Source organism: Leuresthes tenuis, unplaced genomic scaffold (genome assembly GCF_036924035.1).
Source record: "Leuresthes tenuis unplaced genomic scaffold, fLeuTen1.0.hap1 SCAF_3, whole genome shotgun sequence".
Lineage (NCBI taxonomy): Eukaryota > Metazoa > Chordata > Actinopteri > Atheriniformes > Atherinopsidae > Leuresthes > Leuresthes tenuis.
In genome coordinates this window covers 5,246,814-5,259,867 of record NW_027325357.1, presented here as the reverse complement: position 1 = coordinate 5,259,867, position 13,054 = coordinate 5,246,814, and the positions used below count along the sequence as shown (strand labels likewise).

At 40.6% G+C, this 13,054-nt stretch overlaps 2 protein-coding genes across 2 annotated transcripts; both read right to left on the bottom strand.

The window, feature by feature from the left end:
* Positions 1–6,214, bottom strand: asb14a (ankyrin repeat and SOCS box containing 14a). Its single transcript, XM_072383078.1, has 12 exons — positions 6,054–6,214; positions 5,308–5,360; positions 4,969–5,103; positions 4,743–4,901; positions 4,265–4,510; positions 4,010–4,181; positions 2,452–2,557; positions 1,327–1,506; positions 960–1,088; positions 624–752; positions 379–532; positions 1–298 (listed from the first exon to the last, which is right to left on the bottom strand). The coding sequence occupies exons 1-12, from the start codon at positions 6,191–6,193 to the stop codon at positions 123–125; spliced, it is 1,779 nt and encodes a 592-aa protein (XP_072239179.1). The 5' UTR covers positions 6,194–6,214; the 3' UTR covers positions 1–122.
* Positions 6,215–9,445: 3,231 nt separating this feature from the next.
* On the bottom strand, positions 9,446–12,464 carry rps23 (ribosomal protein S23). The gene is made up of 4 exons (XM_072381498.1): positions 12,391–12,464; positions 11,187–11,346; positions 9,989–10,109; positions 9,446–9,634 (listed from the first exon to the last, which is right to left on the bottom strand). Exons 1-4 carry the CDS (start codon positions 12,392–12,394, stop codon positions 9,488–9,490), a joined length of 432 nt encoding a protein of 143 aa, XP_072237599.1. The 5' UTR covers positions 12,395–12,464; the 3' UTR covers positions 9,446–9,487.
* Positions 12,465–13,054: the final 590 nt, after the last annotated feature.

Sequence of the window (13,054 nt, the reverse complement as noted above, 5' to 3'; positions counted from 1 at the left end):
TAAATTTGATCATCTCAATAGTCAAACCATCTTTATTTTGAGGAGAAAGCTATGTTTCATTAATTCGTGAATAAATAAGACCACATTAACGTTTCTAATTTTTTTTCCTGCTCTTTGTGGCCTCAGCCCGGCGTGCCGCTCTGCCGGCCCAGCAGGCTGTACTCCCTGTACAGGATGTAATCCTTGAGCCGCTCCGGCAGCGGCAAGTAGCTCATGAAGGTGGGCGAGCGGAGACGAAGGCGGGTGAGGCACCAGCGGATCTTCAGCCGGCAGAGATGCTGCAGACAGCGGGGGTTTTCTGGAGAGCCAGGCAGGAAAAAACAAGGATTAGTGGATTTGTATTCTTTCCCCCGAGCTAACTGAGAAGATTCTATTCACCTAGTATTCTGCAGATATCCGGCCACTGCTTCTGCTCCATCAGAGCCGCCTTCAGTTTGGAGCACAGGGTCACGTGATCCACATAATCCAGCAGAACGCGAACCACGTGACCTGACAGGTGTTTCAACCAGGAGACCGTGATCACCTCGCAGAACTGCGCTGACAGACAGAGGAACTTTCAGCGTAACGCAATTATGGCAGAGCAGCACATTAAGTGATAAAACCAGAGTTGGAATCTTTTTTACCGTAGTATCTTTAATCACGGAGCAGGTCCATCCCTCGAAGTCTTCAGGGATGTGGGAGGCGTTGCCATAGGGACAGTCGAAGCAGCGCTCCACATCGTAACCAAAGCTGCACAGCATCCTGAGAAGCACCTAACACAACCAAGATACTGGAGTTACTGAGTCCAATCAGACACACTTTTCAGGGTCAAATTCAGATTCAAATAGACTTTATTAAGCCCCAAAGGGAAACACTTTTGCTACAATGATCCACTGGAGATATAAAAAGCAACAATAGCAACATTAAGAATGGAAATACACACATTACAAACAATAAAACAAACAATGGTGTCAGTTCACCTCGTCTTTGAGAGCGTACTGCAGTGCTGAGGGGAAATGTGTGGTGTTTATTTTGCAGTAGTAGTTGACGTTGGCTCCGTAACGCAGCAACATGTTGATCAGCTCATAGTTACCCAGACGCAGGGCAACCTAAAAAACACAGTCAGGTGAGTAAGGTACTTCCAACCTCTAAGGGTTTATGTGTCAGGTCGTAATCAAAAAAGACGGGTTTTTTTTGTAAATACGACATATTACACCGTCTAACGTTTATTTAGTGAACAAAAACTAAGCAAAAATGTGTCTGAAAGTGTCTGAAAAGCTAAATAATTCAGCATCTGTGAGGCTCTCTAACAAACACATGCACGCAGGCACACACAGAGAGCGATACCTGCAGACATTTGATGGGGTCTTGGTTGGCCATGGCGCCGGCCTCCAGCAGCAGTTTTGCTGACTCCATGTCGTTATTAGAAACAGCAAAGAAGAGAGCAGACTTCCTCTCGTCGTCAAAGCTACGCTGAAGCCAGGGAGGGAGCATGTCGTTGGGGTCATAACCTGCATCCAGCAGGACCTGATGGGAGTCGTGAACATGTGCTGATGATACTTGTAAATGAGGGAAATAACTTTTATATACCATGAGAATGTGGTTGTAACTGCTGTTACTACTTTATTTTGGACAAAATCAAACTATAAACAGAGAGATGGTTGTTATTCATGATGGGTTTGTCACTGCTTGCAACTGTGAGTCACAGAGTAATTGTAATCAAAGTCACTTTGAGTCAATGCCTTGCCTTGTGATTGAAAAGGCTCTTTATAATTCTTCTGGATCATTTTTCATGAGGAAATGGAAGAAACACGGCTGAGATTTGTTCTGCTGTTCTGGTCTCTTCAGTTTCTAGTGTTTTTCACAGTTAATTTATTCTTCTGGTTCTACATTCTTAGTTCGTTTACCTTTTCCTGCTTTCAGTTTTGAATCTACATCCTGATAATTATTCCATATTTTCCTAATTTCACCCACAGTTCTGGTCATTAGCTCCACTGCCACGCCTGTCAATTATCCTCAGCTGCCATCACTCACCAATCAGTCCTCCTCAGGATTTATGCTCCCTTTTTTCCTTCAGTTCTTTTTTCTTCAACTTGCTGCTTCAAGTTTGCTTTTTGGGTCCATTCAGGACCCTTTGATACAAGCAGGCTGCTTAAGTTTAGTCAGAACTGAGACGTGTCTGTTACCAGTTCACGTCCAGAAGTATTTATGTAGAGCATATGGTTTTCATATGTGGTCAAAGTTTATTCCTAACCCCTCATAGTTAGTGACTCTTTCCATTTATCCAGGCTGAACCTCTAACCAACCTCTTTTCCTGTCAGAAATATCATGTCAAGACATGTAGGATGGAACAGCGTCTCTACACCTGTTCTGTCTGTGTTCTGTACTGGTACCAAAGCACAGAACTTGCATAGAGTTTGCACGTGACAAAATTAAATCCCAACAATCATCGCTTTCAAGACTGTCACGCACCTTGATGCAGTTTGTGTGTCCTCCTGCAGCAGCCGAGTGCAGAGGACTCATCCCACTGTCATGTACATCTGCCTTGGAAGTGACAGGAAGCAGCAGCTTCAGAGCTCTGACGAACACACAAATCACATATCTGTACAATACCTTTATATAAACATGTAAAAATTAGACAAACGCAAAATAAACAATACAACATGTCTTGGTTAAAGGTGGCACTGGAGCACCTTCATTACAACCTGCTATTCTGTGTGAAAGAAACGAACCAGGGTTACAGTTTCTGTGCTTTATATCCAACAGTTGTTGAGTCAAAGGGCAGAATCAACATCTGTGTGCAAGAGAGAAATCGTGGCTCTAGATGCCAACCGCTACCTCCCATAACGTCATATTTTTTTCCTGAGAGAACACACAAGGATGGTATTACTCTAGCTTTATTAACAGAGATTCAGTCAATGAAAGCAAAGTCTTCATACTGACTAAGAGCATGCGAGTAGAATATCTGTGTGAAAGTGACTCATAAAACACTGTTGTTACTTCTTTACTTGTTAAACCTACAATGTGGAATTTTTGCTCCACTACTTCTATCAGTTGGGACTGTTGTGATGCTGACTCTGTTTTTGTTTAGAAAGTGAATTTGGAGGCTGCTCATATTCTAATCATTTAGATAAAAGGTCTTCCCTCTCTGAGCCTTTGGTAAGTGGGATAGATTAATAACAGAAAGTAAATTTGGTTTGTTAAAAAAGGAGCAACAATTCATGGTACAGCCTTTCCTGAAAAAAGAATATGACAAAAAAAAGTGTCAGCCCTGCATGTTTTCCATGTGTCCAACACCCCTGATCCAAACCGATGGTTCAGCTCTTTAAGCTCTGCAGAAGGCTGATGAATGATGACCTGTTCATAGGAATAATCTGTGCTGGTGCAGGGAAACATGGAAAACATGCAGGGCTGTGTGCCTTGAGGACCAGGGATGGGAAACTGTACTAAAAGACCCTGAACATTAAACTCTGAACCTGTAAATGAGCTTGATATGGGCTCCATAAGTAGATAAATACTGTAATCATTTAAATGCTATAGTACCGCATATACAATATCTCAGTCTTGGCTGTCAGTCATGTTCCAGAAACACTAAAAGTTTCATTTCCAACATAAAATTTGACACTAACTTGACTCAAACCATGAGACCTTTCACGATATCAGATTTTCACTGATTGATCATCGTGTCCAAAATCATTCACAATAAGGACATCATCATGATATCTACAGAAAACCTTTTTAAAAAATCCTGCTATCAGACTAAATAACCTTTGTTTTTGTAGTTTTCTTAATCTCTATATTTGGCAGCTGAATATTTGGCAAAACAGTTTCTCTAATACTCAAATACGTAAATACCATATATACATATTGTATTGACAGCATGATGTTGATATTTCATTTGGATTAATCAATATCTAAGCATCACGACACCCCTTCCCTTCCTTAGTGGCTGCATTAATCTTTTTAAAGAGCGCAAAAACTAAACAAATACTAACTTTATCAGCATCAATGGGGAAGATAAAGCACTTACTGGAGGTATCCTCGGTGTGAGATGCGGTGGATCGGCAGGTATCCGGTGTGTGTGGGAACGTTTGCGTCAGCTCCGTATTCCAGCAGCAGACTGATGACGGCTGGATCTCCTGACGCAGACGCTTCGTACAAGACTGAGGCCTCGTCCTGCGCCTGGGACAAGACGTCTGCTCCTACAGAACCAACAACGGTAGGAGCCATGTTGTATTTGGTGAAACATCTGGATGAAGCTGTAGTGTTCAGCTTCTTCTCCCACCTTTGCTCAGGAGAGTCTCCACCACCTCGAGGTGTCCTCCCTGAGCAGCCAGTGCCAGCGGCGTGAGGCCGTAGTTGCTGCGGGGATCTGGCTGTGCTCCAGCCTCCAGCAGCAGGGTCACCAGCCCTGCTTTGCCCAGCTTCGAAGCCTCGTGGAGGGGGCGGCGGCCATGGCAGCCCTCCTGGTTCACTCTGGAGCCCTGCTGGAGCAGCAGCTTCACCAGATCAGTGCGCTCTGAACGGATTGCTTCAGAGATCCAGCAGGAAAATCCATCAGTGACGCTTAACTAATGACAGATCAGCATCTTGTGTTTTATTTGATAAAAAATCCTTAACAACATCAGAGGGCTGTTTCAGATTAAAACAATGGACCCAACCTGAGGTCTGATAGCTTTAATACCTGATCCCCAGGTGACAGCTATGAGTAAAACAAACAATCATGAATCATGTTTGACTGCAAAGCAACAGACTCAGCCTACCTATAAACAGAGGAGAGTCCTGGTCGATGTCATGGGAGTCCGGCTGAGCTCCGTGTTTGAGGAGGAAGGAGGTGTTTTCTAGCAGACCTCGTTCTACTGCCAGGAAGAGCGGCGTCTGACCACGGGACGTGCGGCGCTCCACAGAGTCTGGGCCTGAAGCTGGAGAGCAGCCATACTGTCGATGACCCTCCTTATCACTCCTTAAATCAGAACAGCTGATACAAACCTTTGTATGTGAGCTCCAGGATGGTTTGGTTGGTCTGAGCTGCTGCTCCGTGGAGAGGCGTCCAGCCTCGGCTGTCTTTCTGCAAAAACTCGCCCTTCTGTCTGACGCACAGCTCTTTCAGGAGCTTCTCATCACCTGGAGGGATGGGTGCAAATTACTGACCCTTTGCACTACTCTCTGTACCAGCTTTGGTTAAAACTGCCCTAAAACACTCAACAAAACCACTGTTTTGAGTGTACTAATAGTACTGTAAACATGTGGACACCCACAGCAGTGTTCAGAGAAACAGGAGCTTTCACCTGACAGTTTGAGCTCAGGCCTTTAATGATCTCCTCTCACCTTGTCTTATAGCAGTGAAGACCTCACTGCTGTCTGCAGGCTTCAATTTAGAGCTGCATGAAAAGAAAGAAAAAGGATAATAAATAGAGCATGAAAAGTTTGAACATCATTTCTACAAAACTTCTCATCGCTTACTGTCCTCCTATATGATTCATAAAATAACACATTATTGAAATGAAAGATGGTGTCATTTTTGATTTATGCCTTCAGATCTCATAAAGAGATTATTTCAACTTTTATTTGAGCTTTTTTCAGGACCCAGATGCACTGAGAACCACTGTATTTACTGTGTGTTAAGGTAGTCGGCCCTTTTGATTCACTGTCTTGTTTTTCTTTAGTCCAATCAATTTTGGATTGTTATAGTTAGTCCTGTTGATAACTTTGATTTATTAACAGCCACATGTTTTGTTTTCAGTTCCAGTTTTGATTTTGTTGTTGTAAATCTAATCATTATTGTCACTAAAGAATAAACGACACTCTTATACCAGTAATATCTGGTCTAATGCTACCTCCCCCTTCCCTGGCTGAGCCGGGTCAGAATAATATTTATCACACAAATGTGTTACTTTGCATCTATATAATCATAAATTACATTTTAATGTATAACATAAGAGGGTAACGTTTAGTGTACACATAATATTTCTCAGTTTTATGGTCTTCAAGTTTGTTTTACACCGTTTACATGGTAAAAATGAATGAAAATAGTAAAACTGTTAATGTAAACACTTGGTCTCGGTGGGACTGACCTCTTGTCCTCTCGTGTAGTGGAGTCTCTGTGGGATTCTTTCTGTTTGCTGCACTCCAGCAGACTTTGCTCAATCATGTACTGAGTGGCTGCATCTTTGTCACCATCCTCATCCTCCATTCCAAATCGATCACACTCCATCAGGTCCACATGAACGATCCCAAGTCTGTTCAAGAAGCCAAATTTAAAGGGGAACTCTGGTATTTTTAAACCTAGACCTTATTTCTGACATGAAATACGTTCATCTACTCACTGAGAACAGGAGATCTGACTCGCTCTTTGAGTGTACTCTCTTCTTACTCTCTTGACTCATGTTCATTTTAAAGTAACGCTAAAAGTAACACTGGAGAACTTTGCAGTTTTTTGCTCTTTTGCACCTCTGTACATTTGTGGGATCTCTGTGTAAACCCTGCAAACCCACAGCCAAACATATCAGTCTGTCGTCACATTAAAGAGGCCACAAAGACGCCGTCAAAAGCCCAAAAAAGTATCAAGCAATCATAGAGCAGAACTGGGTGGAGTGGAAATCACAGATTTCTGTGTAATATTTCAGCCAAGAGGATGCACAGCAAAGGTCACTCAAAGTTTTGAGGTTCACAAACTTCCCTTGTGCTACTTTAAAACACTCATTTTAGAGCTATACCAGTTAAATTGCCAAAACATATAAAACTTTAAATGTCTTAACAGATGCACAACGCCTGTGCAGTTTACAGTGTGAATTATACCATTTATATGATGCAGTAAAGTGTTTGTTAGAAGTTCAGCAGACAAGCAGTCGGTTTTCCTGATTTAAACACAACTTAAACCCTCATTAACAACACATTTTCAGAACCACAGAGTCTCTCTTTTCTGTTCAGTGGCAGAAGTTGCTTGTTTTTGTCTTTACCTTGTGGTTTGTGTTGCTGTTTTGCTCAGCTGAGGAGTCCCTGCAGTTTCAATCTCTGTGTTGTTGAAGGCTGGTGGGAGGAGGAGAAGACTGTGAAACCAGAGCTTTATGCTGACATGGGTTCTTTCTGTGAGTGCGGTGCCTCTCAGAGCTTTCACGAAGCATTTGGAGAGCTTGATCACCAATATTTACATGCAATTTACCCTTAGGGTTAACACAACTGTATTAGCTGAGTGTAATATGTACGTGTTGAATATTCGGGTCAAATCTGAAGCAAGGCGACCTCCATGTTTCAGCTGCGTGACTGCAGCTCTCTGGCAGGAGGGACAGAGATCTGACACCTGTTACTATATTTACCTTCTCCAAATGAGTTTCTGAGTGAACTGATAAGCAGACAATCAGTGCAACACAACCTCAACTTACTCTCGTCTTTCATTATTAAACAGCTCCCTCGATTATTGAATGCTATATTCATAAAATAAGAAGTTATAGGGTTTTTTGTCCATGTTTTTGAGCTTTCTAAGGAAAGATTCAAAGTTGCTGCACAAAATGTGAGAACTTTGCTCAAAAGGTGAAAAACTGTTACATGTAGAAGTGCAAACTTTGTTTAAATTGTACTTAAAGAGGTGCAAACATTAGGAATTAATGAGATCACCAAATGATAGTTTATAATTACATGTGTGAGAACAATAAGGTAAAAATTTCTTCAAATATCACAGTAATTCAGTGATTCGTAGGGGAGTAAAAACAAATCTTAACTTCTCATTTCTTAAAATCTAATTATGTGAAACAGTTTGTTCTAACCTGAATAAATTTCGATCCTCACAACATGAAAGTAAAATAAAAAAAGTGTCAAAAGTAACTTAATATTTTACAATATTTCAGATCTGTTAAATTGCAGTTTTCAAAGTGAAACCAATTTATTCAATATGTGTAAATTATAGAGAGGATGTGGCGTCATTGTCCCAAAGTTCAAAGAGCTCTGTGAAGTCTTAAGGAGAAGCTGTTCGGGTCACAAAAATATTGTGAGAGTAACGATATTATTTCATACTAAAGTAAATCACCTAAAAGTGAGGTGGATTTGAAATAACCAGCCATGACTCAACATCCCACCGGATGAAGCAATGCATCTGATATAATGAAGTATTTTAATCTCAGAATCTGAAGGTAACTGTAGTTTGTGCTCAAATCTATATGAAAAACAAAGAAGATAAACTAAACAATCTGAGTTGACTTCAACCACGAAAATCAATCTTTTTACCCATCTCTGTTATGGTTTAAGGGTGCAACGATTAGTCGACGTTGTCGACAAAATTCGGTAACATAATTAGTCACCGACGTATTTAATTGTCGATAATTGTCTTTTACATCATCACACGTCTTTTTCACGCTGTCGAGCTGAATATCATCTTTCGTACGGAGTGAGTCATCTCACTTCCTTCCCATCTCTGCTTAGAGATTCATGCGCGTTACGATAAATAGCTGGAGATGACCTGTATAAACATAGTGAAATGGCTGCGGCTGAATTATCTCCTCTCCTCCAAAAGTGTCAAGGGTCTGGGAGCATTTCACCCTCAACACCCAGAAAATGAAAATAAAAATAAAAGATTACCTGCAAGTTTGGTGAAGCCGACCTCACGTATCACAGAAGCACGTCCGTCATGCATGAACATTTGAAGAAGCACGTTAGAGCGCTGGGAGACGCGGTCTCACCATGGAATTTAGATATTTAGCTTGTTAGCGTAGCCTGCTAGCTAAATAAGCGGAGTTGTCTTGGATTTTAATATTAAAGTGCAACATTAAAATTGCATTATTCAACTTCACAGTCCAAAGTTACAACTTTTTGGTATTGATTTGACTGTTGGTGCATTACTGCCAGGCCTCTTCTTAGTATTTTCAGTTAATGTTAAAAGTCAAGCTATAATATGGCTTGAATGTATCCTTTTTCAGTTTTGGATTGTTTTAATTAGTAATTAACCGATTAGTCGATTAATCTTGACAAGTCGACTATCAAAATAGTCTCAGTTGCAGCCCTATTGTGGTTATGGTCTGAAACAGGAAGTGCACAAAATTAAGGGTAACTCAAAAATATTTGAAGGAATCGTGGTCAAAGTTGACCAAGGAGATAGATGGACAACTACTCAGAACACTCAGATTAATTCTGCTAACTTTTTTACTAAACATATTTAATGTTATTCTTTTTTGTAAAGTTTATTATCCTCATCAGTAGGAGGTTTCAAAGGATCCAAATATCAAATCAATGCAATACACGGCCCTCTTCCTTTCATTCTGTGGATACGTGAACAGGGTAGATTCTCTTACATTCCAACATCCTGGTAGTTTTGTGGATCTGAAACAATGATCAGCTTGTTTTTCCCCAAATATCATCAGCTGGATGAAAGGAACCCTGAGATGGACACTAAACCAAAAGGTAAAGCAGCCACATTAACATACATGTCCTCTAAAGGAAACTATTGTCCAACAAACCAAAAACACAAGACAAAGACTGTAATTGAAAACATGTTTATTTCATTTTCTGCCTCAACTCTTTATGATCTGGGTCTCTCCTTCTTGCCTTTGTAGAGTGCCAGCAGAGACACGTTGGCCACTTTGACCACCTTGAAACGAACTCCAGGAATGTCACCAACGGCGTGACCTTTACGTCCGAAACCGGCCACCAGAACCTCGTCGTTTTCCTACAGAACATCAAGAAGAGGTCAGAACAGAGACCGTAAGGCTGAATTACACGTTCAGACACTTTAAAAAGGCAAAAACGGTTGGATACAATGAAAAACTTGTGCTTAAATGAAAGATTAGTCAATGGATGTGGAAACATTTGGGGAAAATCTGCTGTAAATCCAAACTACAGAGTTGATTTTTGTGTTTGAACATTTAGTGAAACCTACAACAAAGAGCACAGATATTCAGCTCCTTTTCATGTTTTTCTCCATCTATTCCTGCTTGATTTTCTGCTGGAGACTCAACAATTCAGAAATGAGCTGGACATAAACTGCATGTTTGGCAGGAAGAATAAAATGCCCCAAGTTTACCTCGATGAAGTTGAGGCAACCGTCGTTTGGGACGAAGGCTGTGATCTTCTTGCCGTTCTTGATGAGCTGAACTCTCACACACTTCCTGATGGCAGAGTTGGGCTGCTTAGCCTCTACACCACTGCAGAAGCAAAACACACAGCTTTAAAACTGTTCAAACCAAGTTTAATGTACAACACTTAATCTCACTCAACACATCCTGTGAGAAGTTGTAATGTTTCGTGTCTGCTATCTCATCACAAAGTTCCTTCCTTCCTTCAAATGTCTGATGCAGTAACGAAGGAAACGTCTCACAGGCACCAACGTCTGGCTATGACGACTTTTATGGAGTAAAAACGCTAAAACATCAGTGTTACGAGAGTGAAGACATGAGAACATGAAACTCTCAGCACTCAAACAATCATTTTCTAACTGTGACTGCTGATTTTTCCGAGTTTTAATCTCATTTACAAATTTGGCTTCCCACAATCAAATTAACACAATCTTCTGATATTAAAGATGTAAGTTCTGCCAATAGAACGTAAAGCAGAAACGAATCAGTCGCTCCTTGAATCGCTGCACAACCCCAGCGTTGCACACAAAGCAGATGAAGGAAGACTTAACACTACACCTTCACACACCTGAAACATGACCAAACAATTTACAAGTAATAAACTGAAACAGGCTCAGCTGACTTACTGTAGCCTCAACTGAATTTAAACCCTTCTCCTTATTGTCAAGTGGTTTGTCTGTAATCAAACACATCAAGACACAAGCTGCAAAGTGCCCGTCATCAGGTTTTTTGTTTCTGTCCTGACCAGACGACTCACTTTAACCCCTGCTCTGCTGCCACACTGGAGGCTGAAATTACCAGCACTACATCCTCGCTCTGACCACTTCCCTGCAGTTTTAGATCTCTGCACTAATCATTTATGCACTCTCGCTCCAAATTGGACAGGGGTCCAACTACAGGTGATTTAGCTGTGATTGCTGACAATGTCGCCGTTTTATTTTCTTGAAAAGATTTGTACATAAGCAGGAATATAGCACAACATCGATTAGAAAGCAGTGTCATGTTTACATTTTCCCTAAAAATGAACGAATACTCATGATAAACAATTGTGACTTTAATTTAGATCCAATTAATCATGTTACATTCGGTCCATAACTGTGTATCCCTTGCTTGTCTCAGAACTTCAGCAGGTCTCACTGTACTCACACTTTCTCAAGGACGATTCCCTTGGCGTGAGAGGCTCCTCCGAAGGGGTTAGCCTTCAGGGCTGTGCCCAGATGGGCCTTCTTGTACTGTTTATCATGCCATTTCTGCTCACGGCGGTGATTGCGGAGCTTCCTAGCAGTACGCAGACCACGACACTTTCCTGAAAGAGAAGAACAGGCAGAAACATAAGACTCCTTCTGATCTTCGGCTCAAAACTTTCTGGACAAATTCTACAGGGTTTGAATAAAAGCAAACACCAAAGTCTGCAACATTTGCCCCAAACTTCCTGTAGAGAGGACTGCCAGCAACCTCGTAATAACTCCAGAAAATCACCAGTGAGATTGTGTGGAAATACAGAAAAAGTGTAGATGGCAAGTTTCTCATTTGTGCTCTTTTTGCTAGCGATTATGATGATTTACACTTTATCATACATGATGAAACTCATGAATACAGATTATCAGGCAGCTTACTTTACCCGGTGGAATAGATTTAATCAAAAGTCCCAGTGTGAATGATAGTTACTTCAATTAGTCTCAGGGACTTATTTCCAGAGTTTCAAAAAATTAAATCAAGCACCACTGACACGTAATGAGTCCATGATCTAGCTCTTAAGTATCCAGACGAGAAAGATGCTCATTGTACAGTTATGAGGAAGAGTGCCTTTTTATAAGGATTTAAAATACAAGTAGCATCAGGAAAAACAAATGTCCCCTATGTTCCCAGCTTCACATTGAACGACTGAGACATACGTTGAACATTTCAATAATATGCGATGTAATGACAAGTGTTAAGACCCGAGTGCACAAAGCTATCTGCAAGCGGCACTAAACGGACGTACAAACACACATTATCTTAATTTTACGGGTAAAAAAAACAAACAGCTAAACTTTAAGAATGTAACGCTATCCAACAATATATATGACATTTTAGTAACAGACCGGGAGCATACTAAACAATAACTGAAACTTAAGTTGTGCTAAAATAGCGCCGCTCACACGCCGCTAGCAGTTCAGATATATTATGGCCGCTCCACGTTGCGGAGACACAGAACCGTAAAAACGGTTAAATTTCGACTCTACTGTGGAATTTTACCGATACAAAGACAAATAAATTAGTTTATAAGATATTAATACACGACATCGATGGAAAAATTTGCCATAACTGTCAGAATTATTATGTATTTTAGGTGAAAATAGGGACATACCCATGATTGCAGAAGCGAGCCTGGGATGGAAAGGAAGGACCCAGGATGCACTGCGGCAATGTCTACCCTGAGGACCCCGGTTAGTTGTGGCTACAAGAATGCCTGATTGAAATGACTGTTTTAATTTGAGAGCGTTTAAAGTATTTTATTTATCAATACTAATAATCCCTTCATGTAATGCAAATGCTTAGAATGTCTTTCTCAGCAAGTTGTATATATATAATATATTTAACACACATTAATGTAGATTGTTAAGGATTCCTTTAACGCGCTTTTCAATCTTTAAGCCTGATCGAAACTTAAGTAAAATACATCAAATTGTACTTTTCGTCTTATTTGATATGTTCTTCATGTTTGGATTGCACAGTATTGTCCATGCATCTGTATGTTGTTTTTTTATTTTTATTTAATGATTACATCCGAGCTCGAGGGATATATTCATTTTAATACGTTTTCTGAACTGTTACAAAGGTTTGCACTGAGTGGGATAATTCACAGTGTAAAAATACAATTGTTAATGCTCTCTGATCAATAAATAATCTTTTTGCTTATTGTAATTTTTTTCATAGGTTCTTAGATCTTTGACATGAAATCCTTAACAGAACTGGTGAGTACATTTGTTTCATGTGGAATTGAAAATGATTGCTCTGCAGTCACCTCCCTC

Coding starts and splice junctions, on each gene's coding strand:
- rps23 (XM_072381498.1), bottom strand. Junction 10,110..11,186: donor GGAATCGTCCTTGAGAAAGT/GTGAGTACAGTG, acceptor TTGCTTCTGCAG/TGGTGTAGAGGCTAAGCAGC. Junction 9,635..9,988: donor GTTGCCTCAACTTCATCGAG/GTAAACTTGGGG, acceptor GATGTTCTGTAG/GAAAACGACGAGGTTCTGGT.
- asb14a (XM_072383078.1), bottom strand. CDS start 6,193: ATGGAGTGTGATCGATTTGGAATGGAGGATGAGGATGGTGACAAAGAT. Junction 4,511..4,742: donor GGACTCTCCTCTGTTTATAG/GTAGGCTGAGTC, acceptor GGATCTCTGAAG/CAATCCGTTCAGAGCGCACT. Junction 299..378: donor GGATATCTGCAGAATACTAG/GTGAATAGAATC, acceptor CTGGCTCTCCAG/AAAACCCCCGCTGTCTGCAG.